General features: G+C 37.3%; 2 protein-coding genes across 2 annotated transcripts in view; both read right to left on the bottom strand.

Moving 5' to 3' along the window:
- Window positions 1-1,889: 1,889 nt before the first annotated feature.
- Window positions 1,890-7,403, bottom strand: LOC127429729 (annexin A3-like). The gene is made up of 14 exons (XM_051678854.1): window positions 7,297-7,403; window positions 6,783-6,821; window positions 6,631-6,678; window positions 6,439-6,526; window positions 6,206-6,300; window positions 5,996-6,109; window positions 5,733-5,823; window positions 5,549-5,628; window positions 5,380-5,436; window positions 3,971-4,064; window positions 3,788-3,883; window positions 3,595-3,653; window positions 3,375-3,497; window positions 1,890-2,843 (listed from the first exon to the last, which is right to left on the bottom strand). Exons 2-14 carry the CDS (start codon window positions 6,795-6,797, stop codon window positions 2,784-2,786), a joined length of 1,020 nt encoding a protein of 339 aa, XP_051534814.1. The 5' UTR covers window positions 6,798-6,821; window positions 7,297-7,403; the 3' UTR covers window positions 1,890-2,783.
- A 1,196-nt stretch (window positions 7,404-8,599) lies between these two features.
- LOC127429960 (extracellular matrix organizing protein FRAS1-like) overlaps window positions 8,600-22,678 on the bottom strand; it is a 209,212-nt gene continuing 195,133 nt past the window's right edge. The window contains exons 62-73 of the mRNA XM_051679361.1: window positions 22,321-22,596; window positions 21,562-21,794; window positions 21,152-21,312; window positions 18,638-18,852; window positions 16,634-16,784; window positions 15,660-15,767; window positions 15,334-15,493; window positions 15,132-15,248; window positions 13,931-14,097; window positions 13,640-13,845; window positions 11,117-11,263; window positions 8,600-10,861 (exon numbers count right to left, since the gene is read on the bottom strand). Coding sequence (XP_051535321.1) covers window positions 10,286-10,861; window positions 11,117-11,263; window positions 13,640-13,845; window positions 13,931-14,097; window positions 15,132-15,248; window positions 15,334-15,493; window positions 15,660-15,767; window positions 16,634-16,784; window positions 18,638-18,852; window positions 21,152-21,312; window positions 21,562-21,794; window positions 22,321-22,596 — 2,517 coding nt within the window. The 3' untranslated portion in view covers window positions 8,600-10,285. The remainder of the gene's footprint in view (window positions 10,862-11,116; window positions 11,264-13,639; window positions 13,846-13,930; window positions 14,098-15,131; window positions 15,249-15,333; window positions 15,494-15,659; window positions 15,768-16,633; window positions 16,785-18,637; window positions 18,853-21,151; window positions 21,313-21,561; window positions 21,795-22,320; window positions 22,597-22,678) is intronic.

Raw genomic sequence — 22,678 nt, 5'->3', positions numbered from 1 at the left:
AAGCAAAAATAGATTATATTCTATATTCTATAATATTATAACTTTATCATGACTTTCTAACTTGACACAATTTAAAATTTATTATATTATTATTGTTGTTATTATTTTAGGACACTTGATTCTGCAAACAACGCGTTGATATTACGTAAATTGAGGCAGCCACGTGATGATAACTAGTCTATTATTATTATTATTATTATTTTCTCGCCCAGTAATCACCTTATTTTGTTTGTTTTTGCCTAATACTGCTGGTGATTTTGGTCATTTATCAGCCAGTGTGGCATAAAATATATGGTATAGTAAATTTTGTTTTAAAATTAAAAAAATATTAACTACTAAAAAAATAAATAAAATAATAATAATATTTTTATTGTTTTTCTTCCATTAAAAGATCCCATTGATGCTTCTTCTCAGGTAAATTTGTTACTCACTTCGAGAAAATTCACTGCCCTCTTCTGGTCAAACACTGCTCTATGACGAGCAGGTGCCTCTAAATCCCAGAGAAACTGTCTAATTAGATTTTGAGGTAATTTGACCTAATATTTAATGAAATTTTAAATAAAATTTTGCAAATGTACGTCGCTAATATAAATCTCTGAAATTATTGCATATATTTTGAGATGAAATACTTATTTATCATTTTAAATTTTGATCAAGATGAGTAAATTAAAAAAATACATTAATAACTGTCCAATAGGTGAAAGGATATTATTTGGGGTAAAAAAGCCCCCCTGTTCCAGGGATTAAAGGCCCCCATTTCTTAAGTGGGGCGAATGGATTTGTTATAAAAAATGTTTAAAGTGGGCTCACATTGACTGATACAATCACAATGGAGATTAATTTGTTTATAGAATACTTGAGATGTTATGAAATGCCAAACATGTTTGAAATTAAAAGGAAATTGTGAACCCTTTCCTGAAGTGGTTATTTTGAATAAGTATTATCTTAATTAAGTTTACAAATTTTGCCCTATAACTATTGACCCTTTATTTACAGGATATCACTATAGCCCACCAGGGAGCCTTTTACCCCAAGTGTGGGGTTAAAGGCTCCCTTGCCACCTTGATTCACTTTGTGACCAGAATAAAAGCACTTTTTTCTTAAGGTGTGCCTTCAGCCCCATTGTACCCTACATTTATTAAATGAATCCTTTTTAAATTAAACATTTATTGAAATAATTTGTCCTTAGTTAAATAGTCATGTATAAAACAATAACCCTAAATATAATATCTAGAAAAGAAAGGTGACAAGGGCTGCAAAGCTGGATGCATTTAATGCTTGTACAAATGTGGCAGCTATCTGATAATAGCTACAGATATAGGTCGAGGGATAGGTAGAGGACTGATTGGGATTATTACTTGGGATTAATGAGGATCTGCTGTTCCCTCAGGCGCTTCTCTACCTCAATAACTCCCGACTCTGCAAAGTTTCATCAGCAGTAGCTCTTCGAACAGATGACTTGATGCTGTGCACTATCTGGCACAAGAGTGTTTTTGATATCTCGATCATAATGTGTGCAGTTATGACTTGCACTGCTTGTTTTTGTTTTTTTAATTTGGCATACACAACGATTGTCTTTTGTTTGACTCTTGTCTAACAACTCAAAACTCATTGTCTGACATTTTGCATAATTACTGAGTATTTACAGACAAATTTCAATCTAATGTTGTATCTATAGAGTTAAATAAGTTAGATCTTTTACCCAATAGTAGGGTAGCTATAGGCCGACATCATCTACTGGAAAGGTTAGCTATAATTTAATAATTTAAATGCGCAATAAAAAGCCCTCCAAAGGGCATGGGGTAAGGCTGGAATACACAGCTCAAACAAGAATCAAATGGACAGAATAAGAAATTTTTAGACGCCAAACAATAAAGCAAATAGGCTAGTGAAGTCTAATGCATACTCATACATATCTATTTTTATTCATGACATTTACATCTGGTAAACTGTACCATCAATAATGAATTAAAAGACAATGTTTTGGGAAAATCTGATTAAATGATATGGGCAAGGTTTATTTGACCAATAATAAAAAATAAAAAAAAATAGATAAAATGGTATGAATAATTTTACAATATTATTTTCAAGTAGCACAGATATGTTACAACACTTTGCTGATGTGCATAATGTAAGAAGGACAAAAATAAGAAGATTGAGGCTGTCTAAATTGGACGCGTCAACATGAACGTTCTAAACCGTTTATTTAAGTTGTTGTCAGGAGTAGCGGCAATGCCTGCAGAGCAAAAAAGAACAGGACACCCGCTTACTGTCAGCGTGATGCGAAGCACCGCAACAGACACTTCCAGTGTAGACAGCATCACTGATTATAATGCATTCTATTGCTTTTGATGCCACACGCCGCTCGTGTCTGGTGCAGACACGGTGTTAGTCTCAAAAAGGTAATATATTAAAAATGTATACTTTCTTTTAAACAAAATGTTTCAAATACATAAATATGCATAATATTTTTGTTTTAACATTCACAAATGACAAATCAGAGTTGCAAAATAACAGTGGATGTTTAGTCTAAATCCTCATCAGTATGATGACAAATTAGCCTTTTTTGGCAGTGTCCTTGTGAACTGGACATAAACTATAAATTATACATCTCCAAAGGAAGCTGAAAAAATGCTATTGCTCATTTTATGAAGGATATAAGAAGATTAAAGCACTGAGGGCTTGCTTTTGTAAACAGGGTAAAAAAGAAAAAGAAACATGACTACACTGGAATGACCTGATGTGACGGAACTAAACAGGACATCGTCAGTAGTATTTCTGTGCTAGTCTTCTCCTCCACAAATCATCTTCAGGCATTCACCGAAGTTCCCAGACACGTCTGACTGAAATTAAGCAGAGCAAAGTCATCAACAGTTTCACTTCAATCATATTAACTGGGACAATCAGTACAGGTAGTATCATTAAACATGAGATAGTAAAACCTAAAGTCAAACTCTCTCAAGTAAGTCATCTATCACCTCCAATAAATGAGTTTCATTTGCATGTATTATTCCATCACAGATGGGAGCATCATATCCATGCAGAGGACACAGAGGGAAAAAAGGGACAACAATGACACGGATGACAAATGGGTCTTATTGTCATTGTCAGATGAACACAGAACTAACTGTGTCAAGGGGAAATCCCTCACTAATTCATGTGGTTATACAGTTTCTAGTGACAATACACCATTTGTGAAGGCTATAATCTCTTGAGTGTGTTGAAAAGACTTCCAGTCCTACACAAACACCTCAGACTGAACCAATAAACATGAGAGGAAGTCAGGTATTACTGGGCTATATCTTAAACCTGTGCTAGACTCATCTAACAATCCAGAGCAGCAGAACAGAGGCATATCATAGGAGAATACTTACACTTATTGCATTGTGGAGTGAATGCTTATAGAGCTTTTTGTATTCAGCTCTAATGTCCAACATGTCAATCTCTGCACGGCTGACCATTACTCTGATCAGAGTTTTTTCATCTGTGCCTGCTCCCTGCAGGTTTACAAATATAAAACAAAGTCATATTTTGAATAGAAATGTCAGTGTTGTACTAACATCATTATAGAGAATAATGTGTTGTTATGCGTACCTTTATGCTTTTATGGAGTTTTTCAGCAAAGTATGCTGGAGTATTCTGCACACACTTCACTATAAAGAAAAACTTGTACTTGATCATTTAGGAATGTCAGAGCAAATGAACAGCTGAAAAAACAGTCAAATACCAAGAGTGTAAATACCAAGTGTATACAGTATCTATTTATAATTCTTAAATAAAACAATACCAATGGCAACCAGCAGGTCCTCCAGGTTTCCAGACATTTCCTTCTCAATGCTCTGCTGCAGAGTCTTGCCACTGATGTTTTTATATTCCACTATTGCTGCAACAGGACATTTACAGTTATATTCAAAACAAATTTGCCATGTTTTAAGTTCCTAAGTGAAACCCTTGTGGTTAATTGGATTACTTTGTCTCAGTTGAGGGATGCTCCTTTTACAGAGGATCTCGATGAACTTGGACTCATCAGTTCCCATCTTCTTCTCGCCGGCATGATAGAGAGCCTATGGAGGAAACAACACTTAAATACTGTATTAACAGTTTATACTATATTTCATGTGTTCACATGCTCACAACTAATCATACACAACACAATCTGTGAAGTGGTTTTAACTTGCTCAACTCAGGAGAATCATGTTTTTGTTCTTAAAGTGGTGACTTAATTACCAAAATTATAAAAATAAGGAGGAGAAAATGGTGGTGCTAGGTAATCAGCTGTTTATATATCTTTGTTTTGTGATTGGTGAGATTAAACAATTACTTTATGGTGTAACAGGCATTTCTTGAGAAGCTTTCCAGCAACATTCATAAGGGCAAAAAATATTTTCACACCACAGTTTTTAGTGAAACTAAAAGTGAAAAATATAAAAAAATAAAAAAAATTCTCACACACTAACATAAGTTGCAAAAACATAATTTTATTGCAAAGTTTCGGTCACACAACCTTAATGGGGCATTAAAAACAAAGAATGCAACGCCAACACATTTAAAATATGTCCTAATTTATTAAAGCTGCTACTGACAGTGACATGGCCAATAACAATAGGATAGACAATGACATTCCAACAAATATCAGGCTAATATAAAGAAAAATAAAATATTCAATTCAAATAAACATAAAAAACAAGAGAAAACACCAGATAACGTAAACCCAAGATAATACATTAAAAAATATATATATATTTAATCCTTTTTTTTTTATTAATATCTTGAGTTAATTTGGTTAACATTATCTGGTGTTTTCTCTTTTTTATCATGTTTATTTGAATTGAATATTTGCTTTGTCTTTATATAGGCCTTGGTTTAAAAATAGTTCCATCAGGAGGCTTTTTTACTTTTAATTTGACTAAATATTTGTTAGAATGTCATTGTCTATCCTATTGTTATTAGCCACATCACTGTCAATAGCTGTTTTAATTATTATGGCATACTTTAAATTTGCTGGCATTGCATTCTGTGCTTTTTAAATGCCTGATGAAGGTCCTGTGACTGAAATGTCGTAATACATTTTGAATGTTTTTGCAGGTTATGTTAGTCTGCAGAGTTTTTATCTTTTTTTCCCCATCATTTAGCTGATGTCTTATGCACCTACCAATAGTTTTTCAGGTGTGCGATGTTTATTTATTTATTGTTAGTAAAACCTACAAAACAATACTAATAAAAAATGAAATAAAAATGGACAAAGAGGATTCTGACAGCTTATCTGCAGTTCAATGTCATGTGATTTTTTATTGTCTTGCAAATAAAATAATACTAAATATTCGTTTTTGTTTACAATGTTAAAAGAGGAACTCAAGCTTTAAAATTTGTTTTCCATACCTTTGCATCCTCCCTAGCCTGGTCAGCATTCACACTGGTGCTTTCATTCCTTGCACCCTTACAGAGGGAGAGAAGTCAATAAAAACAAATGAGATATCTTTAACAGAGTATTTGCAGAGTATCAGCTACACACGTAACAGTAAAATACTGTACAAGTGTGCATAATTACCTCAGCAAGCGTAAGTATGGCTTTGCCATAATGCCCAGAAACTTCAGATTTTAGGTTCTGTGTCAGGGTTTTCTTTGTTTCTATTGAGCAATAGGAAGAAAAGTAACTATAACTTTTTTTCTTAAGTATTTGGTTACTTTTGTTTTCCTTTAATATAGAAAAGGTTTATCATCTTCATCATTACCATCAGCGACTGCTGCAGACAGGTCCTTAATTTGTTTATTTGTCCGTGATGACAATATTTCTATAAGGATGCTGTTGTCTGTTCCAGCACCCTGGAAAACAATTTATGAATGTATTAGAGAAACAAGGAAAAACATGTAAATAAAACTGTACATAACATGCACTATGTTCACATAAATATGTATAACTAAAATTTGCCTCAAAATATTGTACACTGATAATCTAAAGGGACAAATAGGACACAGGCCTCTATAAGTAACTTACGTTCATTGCCTTGATCAACGTTTTAGCATCGTAGACTGCAGGCGGGGTTACGAGTGCAACAAGCACATTTTCAAAGTTGCCACTGGTGTCACCTTTCAGGTCTTTGACAAGCATCTATGGTCAAGACAAACAAATTAGACAGATTTTGTTCATTTAACAGTGGTGCACACACAAACATACACACACAAATGAGTACAATGACACATTTACCTTCTTTGTTTCTTCTTGGTATGCCCTACAAATGGCCTGTTTTTGAGTGCTGCTTCTGTGGGTCAGTATGTCTATTACAGTGTTCTCATTTGTACCTGGTAAATAATGATAAAAATACCCATATCAGAAGTGTTTGATGGGACAAAACAGAATCACGAGGTAATATGTATAATGTTACACATACAATGCACATATTACATACTACACATAACACTTCTACAAAAATGATGTACCTAAGCCTTGCAGTGCTTTGCGGAGAGCCGCAACATCTTCACTAACGTTGAAGTTTGCCTTGGCCTTAATGCTGCCTTTCTCCCCTGACTGAAACACAATGAGCAAAGAAATCATACATATAGCCAAAAGCTGCTAGGAAAATTATGTGAGTATATGAAATTATATAAACAAAACTGACTAAAGTTATTTACCGCTGCTGTGAACGAACAAGGAGCATTCGCTATACTTTCCAAGTCATCCTGCAATACAAGAAATAATAATTACAAAAATAAATACTAAATATTAAGTGTCTAAACGTCACTTTCTACAGGGAAGTCAATACAGCTTTTAAGATTTTGCTTACCCACATGTCTGCCATTTTTGGTGGAGTGTGTAGTCTATTCTACAGTGTGATAAGCACAAAAACACATATTTGTAGTTCAGATTATTGATTATTAATAAATGATCTTTATGGACACTCCAAGTTCATAGCTCGTGCAAGTGAATGCATTAAATTAATAACAAATAATCGTACTTTTTTTTTATTTTATTTTACTTTTTCATTTTCTCTTTCTTTTTAAATACACAAAGAAATAAAAAAGTTAATTATTTTACTTCAGAATTACATTTACATTACGTAAAACGATAACAACAAAATATGCCTTGACAAAAATTGGCGTATTATTCCGAATCCTGAGACTGCGGGTTCATACAGCAATCAGATTAATGCACTGTTCATTTCTAAAAGCGGCTTAACATTGACTGTATCACAATTTACCAAGCACATGTAAAGTTATGTTAATTAAACCAACATTTGACATTCGAAGTGCTACCTATTGGTTTTGTCAACTTTATCTTTTAATTCTCTTTGCGCTTACCTTTGCAATACAATTTAATACGACGTGGACCTTTCTCCGACTGTAACTTCACCTCACCTGAGCTTTCCTAAGGGCGTGTGAGTGTCATGATGTCATAATCAAAAAATGTAGCCTCTCCCTTGCTCAGCGTCAAAAGTAGTAGCCTAATATAAACTTAAAGGAATATTCCGGGTTCAATACAAGTTAAGCTCAATCGACAGCACTTTTGTCATAATGTTGATTACCACAAGAATTAGTTGGACTTGACCCTCCTTTTCTTAAAAAAAGAAAAAAGAAAAAGATGAAGCAGCAAAAATCTGGGTTCCAATCTGCAAACGTTAACTATTTCAAGTCACTAGACATAAACAAATATGGGTGTTATCGTGATTTAAGTGTGATAAAATCACTTATAAACCTTTTCTGTGTAAAGTTATAGTCAATTTTACAACATCGTTACCATGACAATGTAATGTCAACAAACCCTAAAACAACTGTAAAAAATTACAATTTAAACAACTTTACAGCTAAAATAATACACAAGTTTTAACAGAATAATTAATGTAAGTGCTTTTATAAAATGATAAGCTTCACATTTCTGCCTTTAAACCAGTGACGTAACCGAGGATGGGCCGACACAGAAAAATTTTTTTACTTCAAAAATATATTTATAAAAGTTAAAAATGCATAAATTCTGCTTTCTGAAAGTGTGAAAGAACTGGTTGAATGCATCGCCTTCTGTTGCTGGCGAAAATTTGGCACATCCATTTCTATTGAGGCCCATCCAAAAGTAATTTTCTGGCTATGCCCTTGCTTTAAACCTTCCAAAACTTGGCCCCATTCACTTCCATTGTAAGAGCCTCACTGTTCCTTTGTACCTCACTTTTGTTTGGTTGGTTTTTTTTTTTTTTTTTAAAGATAAGGACAGACAAGTCTAAATTATTTTTCGTGTTAATCAACATTATGCCACGAATGCTGTGCATTGAGCTTAACTTGAAATATAACCCAGGATATTCCTTTAACGCACAATAAATGTGCACTCTTATTTTGCTACTGTTCTGTAGCATATAACCCCCTATTAAAGCCAAATCAACATTTACCATCGTCCATAACCCAATAATAACTATTGCTATTATTGTCATTAAATATTAGGCTACTGTAAAATGTAGCAATCATATGTGGGGTGAAGTTATCTTTTTTACTGAATAAGAGTTATCAACACATGCAATTCTCCTTCACAGTTTTTAAAATTAGGTTTTAAAGTTGATGATAGATTCATTAAACAAATTAAATTTGAGCACAGTGCACCACACACAAGCAATAGGTTTATTCATTTATTTTATTGCTAAAAAAGGCACAAGTACAGGCATTAGGTTTCACCATATATGATAGAACCAAAACTCTTATCTCCAAACCTTTCTTCTGTTTGATATAGGCACTCCACTTAGTAATGGACAAAACTAAATGAAATCCAAAGAAAGAGAGAGAGAACTGAAGTTTTAGAACATCTGCACAAACTATTTAATCAATAAAATCAAATAGATGTGCCTTTTTGAATACATGATTTGCCATGAATAGAAGACTAAATAATTCAGGATAACATGATGTGAATAATCTCATGAAATAATATTGAATCAGGACCGTGAAAAATCTTGCAATCTGGTACAATCTAAAAAATTAAATGTGAAGATTTTTGGTAGTGTTTAGTTATATCAGTATAGACAGCAGTCATGTGAAATAAAAAAAATAAAAAAACATTTTGTTGTCCAGTGTTGTAAAGTATTCGATGCTACAGAATTTCAGTGAAGTGACCATCTTTAGTGGTTATCGAATCTATAATCAATAGTGATACAACTCATCAAAACAAATGGTTTCTCGTCGGCTGATGGTGACGCATATACCGATGGTTTACACAAACTAACAAATGCATCACTTTGGGCAGTCTATTTAGATTTGGAATTAAATAAATCGCACTTGACAAGTATCAGCATGGCACGCCGGTGATCAGGCAAAAAGTAAATTACACAATGAGGCAGAGCATTAAAACCCAGATCAAAATACAGGGATTAAACAAGGGATGACCATGTCATCAGGTAATTGCACTTAATAAACGTATTTACATCACTCGGCCAGTCCAAAACATAGGCACTCATCCTTCCTTTTTTTTTATTTTTTATATTATCCCCTTTATCTCCCCAATTTGGCATACCCAATTCACACTGCTTACTATGTCCTCGTGGTGGCACGGTTACTCACTTCAATCCGGGTGGCGGAGAACAAGTCTCAGTTGCCTCCACTTCTGAGAACATCAATCCGCGCATTTTATCACGTGGCTCGCTGTGCATGACACTGTGGAGACTCACAGCATGTGGAGGCTCATGCTATTCTCCGCGAACCACGCACAACTTACCACGCGCCCCATTGAGAGCGAGAACCACTAATCATGACCACGAGGAGGTTACCCCATGTGACTCTACCCTCCCTAGCAACCGGGCCAATTTGGTTGCTTAGGAGACCTGGCTGGAGTCACTAAGCACACTCTGGATTCGAACTCATGACTCCAGGGGTGGTAGTCAGCTTCAATACTCGTTGAGCTACCCAGGCCCCCACTCATCCTTCCTTTAATACTTTCATGTGTTTTTACTGACATGACAAAATAGCAGTGAATACAAACTTTTCATTTATGTAGAATAAAACAAAATGACTGAGCTACCACTGAGCTGTATAAATATACTCATAGAAAACAATGATTTGAAACTGAAACTCACAGACTGGGAACATCAAATGTGATGACACTGTTTTGTGTTATTTTTCCTTTTTGAGGTAGCTCAGTTGTGAAATGATTTACACTGCATAGCTGGCAAGCATACTTTCCCTTTTTTCCCTCATGGTCATACAAAAATACGTTAACAACATCATATTTCATTATTACAAATATTAATAGAAAATGTTTTTTCTTTTGAATTGTTATTTTTTTCTCTCATTAAATACTCTAGTTGATAAAAAGAGAAGGTCAAACTTCAGTGCCATCATTCAGGTTGTTGTGAAGTTTGCCCTCTAGATTGACTTGTTTGACCTTCACCCCATTGACCTTGTAGGTCTCAGGATTCTTGTTGAGGACATTGACATTCCTCACAGAGCAGTGCTTGCTGTTGAGGTTTTTCTCCAGACGTTCAATGCAAACTTCCACCTTGGTATTTAGAGGATAATCCTTCACTGCTTTTGTGGGCCTCTTTTTCACAACTTTGCGACACTTCCTAACCACAAGGCAGAAAGCTAGAAGAACCAGGAGAAGGATGACAATTGCAGCCACACCACCCCCAATGGATCCTCCCATCTGGGGGTTAAAGGTTCCTGATGGTTCCACCTCAAGCTTCAAGGTCTTCATGTTGGTTCCATTCTTCACCTGGTCACCCTCATTGTCATAAATTAGGGATTCATCCAGCGTTAGGCGACCTGAACGATCCACCATATCTCGGCGACTTCGCTTTAGCTCATAAGTCACAGAGCGTTGAATTCTAGGAGCAGATACGGACTCCGGTCCAATAACATAGATCACCTGAAGGTACCATTGGTGCCCTGCTTCAACCTAAAAAAAAGGGCAAAAAAAAAAAATGTTCTTTAAAAATCCAACAAAAGCAGTCTTGTCCTTTAGCCAAGTTCCCTATAGTCATATGGCAGACTGTTAGCCAGGCATCTTTCCCAAAACAAACAGATCAAGGCAGTTCCCTGAAGGGTAGAATTGAATCGTTTGGCACCAACATTTGCCAGGAATTTTAGTATGTGTTAATAAGAAGGTCTGTTAAACAACTTGATTTTTTGGATGAATCTTGCAACTACTGACCTTGTAAAGGGCATCAACTTTCATGGTGAAGCCATCCACACCTGGCATCGCAGACATGGACTGGAGGTCAGGAATGTCAGATGCGAAGTTGGCCTCAAAGGGAACATCATGGAAGTAGTGATCACAAACATCAGGCTGCTTCCGGTCCTATAAGTTAAATTCAAATGTTGCTTTATCATTTGTTAACACTAAATTCATCGCTGAATTTAGTGGTCAAATATTTCTGAATAATGACCTCACATTCAGGCTAAAACAGATATTTCACTGGGTATTGCAGGTAATCTTTCCTACTTGCACTGATGAGCCAAAACTTTACGACCACTCACAGGTGAAGCGAATAACAGTGATTATCTCCTAACAAGGTCACATGTCAAGGTCTGGATAGATTAGATGGTAAGTTAAAAATCAGTTCTCGTAGTCAATGTGTTGAATGCAGGAAAAATGGGCAGGAGTAAAGGTCTGAGCGACTTTGACAAGGGCCAAATTGTTATGGCCAGATGACTGGGTCAGAGCATTTCTGAAACAGCAAGGCTGTGGGGTGCTCCCAGTCAGCAGTGGTGAGTACCTACCGACAGTGGTCCGAGGAGAGACAAACCACAAACCGACAACAGGGTGTTGGGCGTCCAAGGCTCATCGATGTGCGAGGGCAACGGAGGCTATCCCATCTGGTCCAAACCGACAGAAGGTCAACTGTGGCACAAGTCACAGAAAATGTTTAGGATGGTTACGGGAGGATTGTGTCACAACACACAGTGCATCGCACCCTGCTGCGTATAGGGCTGCGTAGCTGCAAACCAGTCAGAGTGCCCATGATGAACCCTGTCCACCATCAAAAGTGCCTAAAATGGGCACACAAGCGTCGAAACTGGACCTTGGAGCAGTGGAAGAAGGTCGCCTGGTCTGATGAGTCCTGTTTTTCTTTTACATCACAACGACAGCCATGTACATGTGTGCTGTTTACCTGAGGAAGTGATGGCACCAGGATGCACTGTGGGAAGACGACAAGCTGGTGGAGGTAGTGTGATGCTCTGGGCAATGTTCTGCAGGGAATCCCTGGTCCAGCCATTCATGTGGACGTCAATTTGACAGGTGCCACCTACCTAAACATTGTTGCAGACCAGGTACACCCCTTCATGGCAATGGTATTCCCTGATAGCAGTGGCCTCTTTCAGCAGGCTTATGCGCCCTGCCACACTGCACACATTGTTCCGGAATTGTTTGAGGATAATGTTGAAGAGTTCAGGGTGTGTGCCCTAAAGTCTGCAACCCGACCCAGGCCCAACGGGACCTGAGAACCCAACAGTTTTTGGGCCGGGTTCGGTCAGTTTTTCAAGTAGGACTTCGGGTTCAGGTCGGGTTTGTAATTAATGAAAAAATAAACAGGCGTACCAAACTTATTTCACGCATGGCTCTCACTCACAGACACGCACAAATGGACGAGTTAGGGGCCGTTCACACCGAATGTGTTTTTGCGTGCATCTGTTCCATTTTCCCATTTTTTAAACATATGCTGGACGAATGTCTTTGACATCTGCACCGCTTTTTTTCAGTGTCTCGTGCAGGACCGGCATATTTTAAACACCATGTCAAGTTAAAGACCTTAATTTTCAAAAACGCAAAAAAGTTAAGACACCTGAAGTGAAGTTTCAGCAAATAAATGGTAAAGCAATGCTTTTCTCCCTCCTGCTTTAATGTCCTAAGGGACTGCTGTGCCTTGTTAAAACTGTGTATGTTTACTGTTTCAGTACTGTTACGAATGTTGCCTATATGCTCACATAAAATACAGCCTATTGCAAAAGTACTTGCTAGGAGAAGAAATTATATAGCAAGCGATTTCAGGTTCCGGCTTAAAATCTGACGGTATTGTTCGGGCCGGGTAGGGTCGGGCCACACGGTCTCGGGTACGGGTCGGGTTTCATTTTAAGGCCTGTGCAGACCTCTACCTGGCCTCCAAAATGCCCAGATACCAATCCGATTGAGCATCTTTGGGATGTACTGAACCAACAAGTCCAATCCATGGTTGCAACTTACAGGATTTGAAGGATCTGCTGCTAATGTCTTGGTGCCAGATACCACAAGACACCTTCAGTGGTCTTATAGAGTCCATACCTCTGCGGGTCAGTGCTGTTGGCGGCACGCGGAGGACCAGAATTTTAAGCAGGTGGTCATAATGTTTTGGCTCATCGGTGTATGTTCGGTGTTCCTGTTCTTTATTTCCATTTATTTACAGTATTTGTTTATTTATTTGGCCAGCTGTTGTGTAGTAAGCATAATAATGGACAGTCAGAGAGTCATAGGTCCTGATCCCCCTATCAGGGTGTAATTTGTAATAATGACAGGCAGACTGTACAATATCCTTTATTTGTTACTTCACTTTTCAGCCTTTTCACAGGTTTATTCTCGTTGCATCAATATGATTGCATTTCTAATGTTTAGCTAAAACGTAACCACATCAAACTCTTGTTATACTAGTTGAACTGGTCCAGACCTTATACAATAGAAGGGAATAAACCTGTTACATACCAGAAGCAGGAATCTGTGTTTGAGGTGCTTGTTTGGCTGAATGCAGCCATACTGAGGGCCCTCATTATACAGGGTGCCCGTGGGGTCAAAGAAGGGCACATAGCCATCCCGCCCTGTACACAAGTATACTTTCTCAAGCTGCAGCTTATAGGCCGAATTCAGGTTCTGGTCAGGATTCCACAATACTCTCCCATATAGTGTTTGACCTGCATTTAATGAAACACAATGAACGAAGGAAAAAATAATGGTGGCAATCAACCAACTTTATATTTTTATTTGCTCTGGTTTTACCCATAGAAAATGCTCCTTTATAGTCCATCTCAGCCACAGACATCTCTGCAAAAGCAGGATCCATTAGGAACACTTTCTCATTATTACAGAGCTGAAACTCAGTATTCAGTGAGTAGACTACAGGAACAGGGCGGTTGGTTTGCTGAAAGGCAATGGGCAGCAGGAATCTGTCGATTGAAAGACAAAGGGAGTTACAAGCCCTTGCAAGTTGTAGAATATTCTTGAGGATATTGGGTGCATCTCATCTCGCTCTCAAGCTCCCTACGTCTAGAATCAGTATATCGTGAACACGAATTCGGCCACTAGCAAGAGTGCTGATCCACTGAACACTGGGGCACTGATGACTCAATTACCTGTGACACAATTAAGAGGTTGTGCATTAAAATGCAGCTAGAATTAAAAACATGGCCCTGGAGTCGCAAGTTCAAATCAAGGTTGTGCCGAGTGACTCCAGCCAGTCCTTCTTAGCAACCAAATCGGCCCGGCTGCTAGGGAGGGTAGAGTCACATGGGTTAACCTCCTCGTGGTCACGATATAGTGGTTCTCACTCTCGAAGGGGCACGTGGTAACTTGTGCGCAGAGATCGCGGGGAATAGCGTGAGCCTGCACACGTGCTAGGTCTCTGCGGCAATGTGCTCAGCAAGCCACATGATAAGATGCGTGGGCTGAGTGTCTCAGAAGCGGAGGCAACTGGGATTTGTCCTCTGCCAACCGAATTGAGGTGAGCAACTGTGCCACCACGAGGACCTAGTGAGCATTTTCATTGAAGATGTTACAAAGTACAGTGCTATTATAAATAATTTACACTTGTACTCATCCGTTAATGACTTGAGTGACTTCAACACACATTTACATTAAGGGTAAATATGGAGCAGCTATGCTTACTGGTTTTTACAGACATTTTACAGAAATTTCTAGGGTGCAAAAATTTTAGTGCACATGTAATGATTTTGAGAATGGGACAGCCCAAAACATGGCCAACACCCTGGCCAGTGCCCTGGCAACTGAAACTGGGAGATGATTGAGCCGCACCCATAAACGAACAGTATGCATCTGATAAAACCTGTAAAACAAGTAGAAAACAACTGCAATACTGTTCAGCCCTGCTAGCTCAGCTCTACAAACAAAACATCTCCCAACACCAAGAGTCATTTGAGTGTCCTGAAGGAGTTATAAATGGAAAAGCTCCACGGTAACATACTTCTCTGGAGCATTGGCGGTGCAGGACAGAGGCTTATCCCCAGAGTCGACCCATGCCTGGGTTGGCTGTACTGTGCAGGGAATGAGGAAGACTGTGTACTCCCCGGAGTAGTCTTTTCTACAGCAAAACAGAACACATGTTGTCAGTGATATGAAGTTAGACACGCTCTTGATGTCACAGCATTGAACTTCAAGCTGCTTACCTGCTGTAGGAGCTTGTGGCTCTCCACAGTTGGTAGGGGGAATCAAAAGACTGTGCACTCCAAACTAGCTGCAGGTCAAATTCAATGCCTCCCAAATGATCTGGGGCCAGCACATGAGACTTCTGTCCAGGGAGGGTGTGATGTTCAGGGACAAACTGACCTAGAGGGAGACGAAAGTTCTAACACTTACAGAAGTAGCAAAACTCTTACCACCTAGAGAGCCTAGAGGGCTTCAGTATAAATAAATATACTTCTCAGATAAAACATCAGGTTTCATCATATTTACAGATACAATGAAATAGGATCAAATTGCTACTGTTACATACCTCTGAACTTGGCGTGAGTTTTGAACTCAATCACCAGTCGTCCGTCATCCCTAATGAAGATCCTAATGATCTGTAATCTAGCTGACAGCACACTATCAGTCTGAATGCCTGCAGTAAAGAAGACATTTATTAGCATTCAGTCAGTGTTAGCTATAATATAAGTTTACCATATATTGTAACACTTTACAATAAGGTTGTAAAGCAGTGGTGGCTCAGCGGTTAAGGCTCTGGGTTACTGATCAGAAGGTTGCCACTGTTGGGCCATTGAGCAAGGCCCTTGACCCCATCTGCTCCAGGGGTGCTGTATCATGGCTGACCCTGCGCTCTGACCCCAGCTTAGCTGGGATATGTGAAAAAAAAGAATTTCACTGTATGTGTGCAAATGTATAATGTGTGATAAATGAAATTATAATTAAATATTTTTGTTAATATCAGTAAATGCATTAGGTATCATGAACAATGAGCAATACATTTTGACAGAATTTATAAATCTTGGTTAATGTTCATTAATAAAAATAGAATTAGAATAGAATAGAATAGAATTGTTAGTTCATGTTAATTTATAATACATTAACATTAACATATACTATACAACTTTTACTTGTATAGGTTACTATTAAAAAAAAATTAGTAAATTCTAAAATTAACATTAACCAAGATTTATAAATTGTTAATTCTTAGTTCATGTAAACTATTGCATTAACAAATACAATATTAATGTAAAGTGTATTTTATTTATGTATTTTTAAAAAAATTTTTTTAAGGTCATTTAGTTTCTGTTGGTCAGAGTGTGTTTTTGCTGTTGTTGCTTCGGTCTATCCCTAAAGCCCGTGCTTCCGCTTGAAAAGTGAAAAATAATTTAGTTGCTTGCTGTGTTCCTATTATTTGCATCCTAACTATAGATGTGGACGTAAAACATTGAAATTTTTTTTTTTTTTTTAAATTTGGCTCTGTAGATGAAGCAAAATATACACCTGTTCTCCATAAGACTGTGTCATAGAAGAAGGAGAACTCCATTTCTGTGTGGTGCTCCAGGGAGGCCCATCCACGTGGAGCCGTGACATAGATGTAGGACACATAAAGCGGCACCTGCACTGTCAGGAACGACTGGGCAGAGTCTCTGATCTGCACAAACACACAGCCACACACTCTGAGCACATTTCAAATCAGCCACATCAGATTTATTATATATATACACACACACACACACACAGTCACACACACTACCATTCAAAAGTTTGGGGTCACTTGCCTGAAATGTTTCTCATGATCTTAAAAACCTTTTGATCTGAAGGTGTATGCTTAAATGTTTGAAATTAGTTTTGTAGACAAAAATATAATTGTGCCAACATATGAATTTAATTACAAAACTATATAAAATAAATAAATAAATAAATAAATAAATAAAGGTTTTTGAAATGGATGAATGCTGTTTAAAAAGCATCCCAGGGTGATACCTCAAGAAGTTGGTTGAGAAAATGCCAAGAGTACATTTCTGCAAAATCTAGGCAAAGTGTGGCCATTTTGTTTTTGGATTTTTCAAAATCATAATTCCCATATTTCCATTTCTATTATTCCATAGTTGTGATAATTTTACTATTATTCTAAAATGTGAAAAAAATAAATAAATAAAAAATAAAAAACAAATAAAGAATGAGTATGTGACCCTAAACTTTTGAACAGTAGTGTATATATATATATATATATATATATATATATATATATATATACACACACACGTACATACATACACACACAGGTGGCCAAAAGTTTAGAATAATGTACAGATTTTTATCTTATGGAAAGAAATTGGTACTTTTATTCACCAAAGTGGCATTCAACTGATCACAATGTATTGTCAGGACATTAATAACATGAAAAATTACTATTACAGTTTGAAAAAAATTTAACTACTTCAAAAAATCCTCCACGTGCAGCAATGACAGCTTTGCAGATCCTTGGCATTCTAGCTGTCAGTTTGTCCAGATACTAAGGTGAAATTTCACCCCACGCTGATCCATAACACTCTTTTCCAATTATCTGCTGTCCAATGTCTGTGTTTCTTTGTCCACTCTAACCTTTTCTTTTTGTTTTTCTGTTTCAAAAGTGGCTTTTTCTTTGCAATTCTTCCCATAAGGCCTGCACCCCTGAGTCTTCTCTTTACTGTTGTACATGAAACTGGTGTTGAGTGGGTAGAATTCAATGAAGTTGTCAGCAGAGGACATGTGAGGCATCTATTTCTCAAACTAGAAACTCTGATGTACTTATCCTCTTGTTTAGTTGTACATCTGGCCTTCCACATCTCTTTCTGTCCTTGTTAGAGCCAGTTGTCCTTTGTCTTTGAAGACTGTTGTGTACACCTTTGTATGAAATCTTCAGTTTTATTTGGCAATTTCAAGCATTTTATAGCCTTCATTCCTCAAAACAATGATTGACTGACGAGTTTCTAGAGAAAGTTATTTCTTTTTTGCCATTTTTGACCTAATATTGACCTGAAGACATGCCAGTCTATTGCATACTGTGGCAACTCAAAAACAAACACAAAGACAATGTTAAGCTTCATTTAACAAACCAAATAGCTTTCAACTGTGTTTGATATAATGGCAAGTGATTTTCTAGTACCAAATTAGTAATTTAGCATGATTACTCAAGGATAATGTGTTGGAGTGATGGCTGCTGGAAATGGGGCCTGTCTAGATTTGATCAAAAATTACTTTATTCAAATAGTGATGGTGCTGTTTTTTACATCAGTAATGTCCTGACTATACTTTGTGATCAGTTGAATGCCACTTTGGTGAATTAAAGTACCAATTTCCTTCCGAAACAGCAAAATCTGTACATTATTCCAAAATTTCGGCCGCCAGTGTATATATATCGTATATATAATTTTTTTTGTTTTTGTTTTTTTGTCAGTTGAAGTGGTAAAATGGAATGGAAATCATGTGGTCTTCCATGTACAAAAACAGGTGGACACAAACCTGAAAGTCAGCAGTTACCGATCCTCCACATACATCAATCAGCTCTGTCATGTCATAATAAGCATCAAATGTCCATATGCAGCTCTTTAGATTGAGATGTTTGTATAGCTGAATGGTTTTGGGTTCTCGCACATTGGGGTTGAATTGGTATGGACGGTCATATCCAGGACCCAGGGATATGCTGTCATATGACACATCATCGAGGAAGCCAGTTTCTGTGGGAAAATTATGTTTAATTCAGAAATGTAAAGCATGATTCCTGGGACATGCTGGAGTAGGACAATGTGATTGCATTCTCAAAGGCTATTGGTAACACTTTACATAAAGTTCTATATGTTACCATTAGCTAATGCAGTATGTATCCTGAGCTAATAATTTTCTACAGCATTTATGAAGTAAAACTAACCAAGATTTATAAATATACTATTGTGCAGTGTTCATGGTAGATCATAATGCCTTAACTAATGTTAACGTATACATCTTTTAATGTTACAAATGTATTTGTGTACAGTATGTAGTAATTAACATTAACCAAGATTAATAAATGCTGTAAAAATTGTAATTGTTAGTTCATGTTAAAAGGATATGTAACCTTAAAATAAAAGTCCTCTTTTCATTTACTCACCCCCATGCCATGACTTACTTTCTTCTGCTGAACACAAACAAAGATTTTTAGCAGATTTGAACATCCAAAAAGCACATAAAGGAAGCATAAAAGAAAACCATATGACTTCAGTGGTTTAATCCATGTCTTCAAAAGCGATATGATAGGTGTGGTTGAAAAACAGATCAATAGTTAAATCCTTTTTTACTATAAATTCTCCTCCCTGCCAAGTAGGTGGTGATATGCACGAAGAATACGAATCGTCAAAAACAAAAAGTAAAATGTGGAAATTACATTGAAAGTGGAGATTTATGGTAAAAATGTTTCTCACTCACACCTATCATATCGCTTCCGAAGACATGGATTTACCCATTGGAGCCATATGGATTATATTTTTATGCTGCCTTCTCTGCTTTTTGTACCTTCAAAGTTCTAGCCACCATTCACTATGGACCTACAAAGCTGAGATATTCTCCTGAAAATCTTCATTTGTGCTCTGCAGAAGAAAAAAAGTCATACACATCTGGGATGGCAAGAGGGTGAGAATGATGAGAGAATCTCTACACAGTACCAAATCTGCACTGTTAAAGGTAACTAATTATATTTTCCTTTCCTTGGATTCAGGCTCACACGTGGTTTTAGTTTTATTGGATCTCAGTGCCACATTTGACACCATTGATCATGATATTCTTTTAGATCGTCTGCAGTGTATGGTTGGCATTCAGGGCACGGCCCTTCAGTGGTTTGCCTCTTATTTGAAAGGAAGAATGTTTTCTGTTAACTTCTCTACATCGGCTTCTCTATTATGTGGGGTCCCTCAAGGGTCGATTTTAGGACTCTTACTATTCTCTGTGTACATGCGCCCACTGGCCTCAATTTTTCAGAGATATGGCATGTCTTATCATTGCTATGCTGACAACACTCAATTTTATTTTCCAGCATGCTTGGACAAAAAAATCATCAATAGATAATGCCCTAAATTGCTTTGCTGATATTAAGTGCTGGCTGGCAGACAATTTCTTACAGTTAAATGAGAGCAAAACTGAAGTTCTGATTCTCAGCCTCTTTACCTGGACTGGTCAACCAGCTAGGTCCACTGTCGTTAAATGTGCAAGATCATGCAATGAGCCTTGGAGTGATCTTGGACTCATCACTACTTTTAAATAGACAGATCAGTGCTGTTGTTAAGAGCAGCTTTTTCCATCTGAGATCAATTGCAAAGGTAAAACACTTTCTCTCTTAATCAGATCTAGAAACTGTGATTCACTCGCTAATATCTTCAAGGTTAGATTACTGCAACTCATTGAATACCAGACTGCCTCAAACTGCTTCGTCCCGTTTACAGCTGGTCCAGAATGCGGCCGCTAGGCTCCTTACAGAGTCTAGAAAGTTTGACCACCTTGCACCAGTATTAGCATCCCTACAATGGCTCCCCATAAAATGGAGGATAGATTTTAAAATTCAGCTCTATGTATATAAAGCTCTATCTGGTTTCATGCCTGAATATCTCTGTGACCTTCTTGTCCCTTAATCTTCTACTAGAGCACTTAGGTCGGCTGACCAACTTCTGCTCAAAGTTCCTCGTTGTTGCTACAAATTGAAGGGCGATCGTGCATTTGCTAACTCTGGAACAAGCTTCCGCTTCATATCAGGACAGCTCCGACACATAGCCTTTTTAAATCTGTGTGTTACCCAAAATCTAACAAAAGTCTCTGCAATATTCTAAAATCATTATATTTCACACTGATTCTATATTCAAACATTCTTCTGTAAAAGTTGTAATAATTATTATACATAAAGAAAAATTTTAGTAATGTTTTGTAACTAATTCACTTAGAATTTAAAATGTGTTTGATGTTAAAATGTATTTAATCTGCTGTCTCTGCTCTGATCTAGTATGGGCTTCTCACCAGAGACACCCTGCAGGTCTTTAAGTGTAACCAGGTTTGAGCAGACATGCTGCTGACGGTAAATAGACTCAGAAAGCAGGAAGTGCAGGTTGTGCAGAGGCAAGGTGGACACCAAAGGAAGCATTCCATCCTGATGAGGGATTTGCACTGAGATATGGATCCTGTTCAGAGGAAAAGAAATACAAACTTAAAATATAAAAGCTGCTTTTATTGATCATAACTCAAATTTGTTGTTATGGACCTGCGGTTGCCTAAAAGGCTTATTTTTCATGTTCTTTCAAACTCATAAATGTAACCTCGCTTTACTTAGAGGCAAAAATTATGTAGTTCTTCACAAATGTTTGAGCTGCAGTCTCATTTGAGAAAACTATGACTACATAATCATTTGCTTACAAAGAGTCTCTCCTGACCTGTTTGGATGCTCTTTGTGTTTCACATCCAGATATTTCAGAGTTGCAATAAAGGACTGGGCCTGAAAGCCTCGAGCAGTTCCTGTGGTAACAGGAGTGTGGCATATTGAGCCCTCAGTGCCGATGGTAACAATGTTGCTCCTCAGGGGAGTGCCCAGGTGCCTGGATTTATCTCTGGCATGGGCAACACAGCGTACATGGAAACGTCTGCTAAAATAGATACTGTCCAGGACCTGTGAAGCAATAAAATTTACATATACCCAAGAACATAAGGATAAAAGTAACAGCGACAGAAATTCTTCCAGATCACATTACATATTAACATATACAGTGACTCCAAAATGTACTGACACTAACGCCACACTTATGAAACATATGAATGTCTTTGCATTATATAACAAAACATCTATATTTTCAGAATAAACAGAAATAAAGCACAAGTACACTCTTCCAGTAAAGCATTCCTCAATAAGAAGTTTGTTGGGTTTTAAATGATATAACAACTGATAAAGTTTTCAAAAATAAGATAAATGGTGCTTCTTGGTTTGATATTTTGTTATATAATGCAATGAAAAAAAATTTAAGTGTGACTTCAGTGTCTAAAAGTATCCAGATATCTTTTGAGGCCATTGTACATGAATGTTACAAACCGCATACTACTTGATTACATTATGGGAAGTTGTAGTTAACAGTAATCAAACTTTATATTCCACATTTTGACAGTTGTATAGAAGATAGCAGACTAAATGTTAGACAAACCATATGATTGACTGTGGTGTAAGGTGTGTTATCCGTCACTGTCTCAAAGGGTGATCGCGCTCCATTGATGTCTGTAGGTGTTGCGACCTCCCAGCTAAAGTGGACGGAGGTCTGGTTGATGCCTGCCTCCTCACAGCGCTCTCTCATGACTGAGTATTTGGGGTAATGTGGGTCACAAGGAGTCACACAGATCAGAGGATATCCAGGAGATGGAGACTTTTTACTGCCCTCCTTAGTGACCTCCTGGACATAGTCATAGTCTGACAGAGACACCACCTGTGAGGAGAACAAACAGTCCAAATGAGTTTGTGTAATCATTAGAGAGAGACCAACAATCAGTTTCAGACCAATGTTTGCT

Source organism: Myxocyprinus asiaticus, chromosome 3 (assembly GCF_019703515.2).
Source record: "Myxocyprinus asiaticus isolate MX2 ecotype Aquarium Trade chromosome 3, UBuf_Myxa_2, whole genome shotgun sequence".
In the NCBI taxonomy this organism is placed as follows: Eukaryota; Metazoa; Chordata; class Actinopteri; order Cypriniformes; family Catostomidae; genus Myxocyprinus; species Myxocyprinus asiaticus.
Note: the sequence above shows the minus strand (reverse complement) of the source record. Positions and strands in the feature narration are given on the sequence as shown.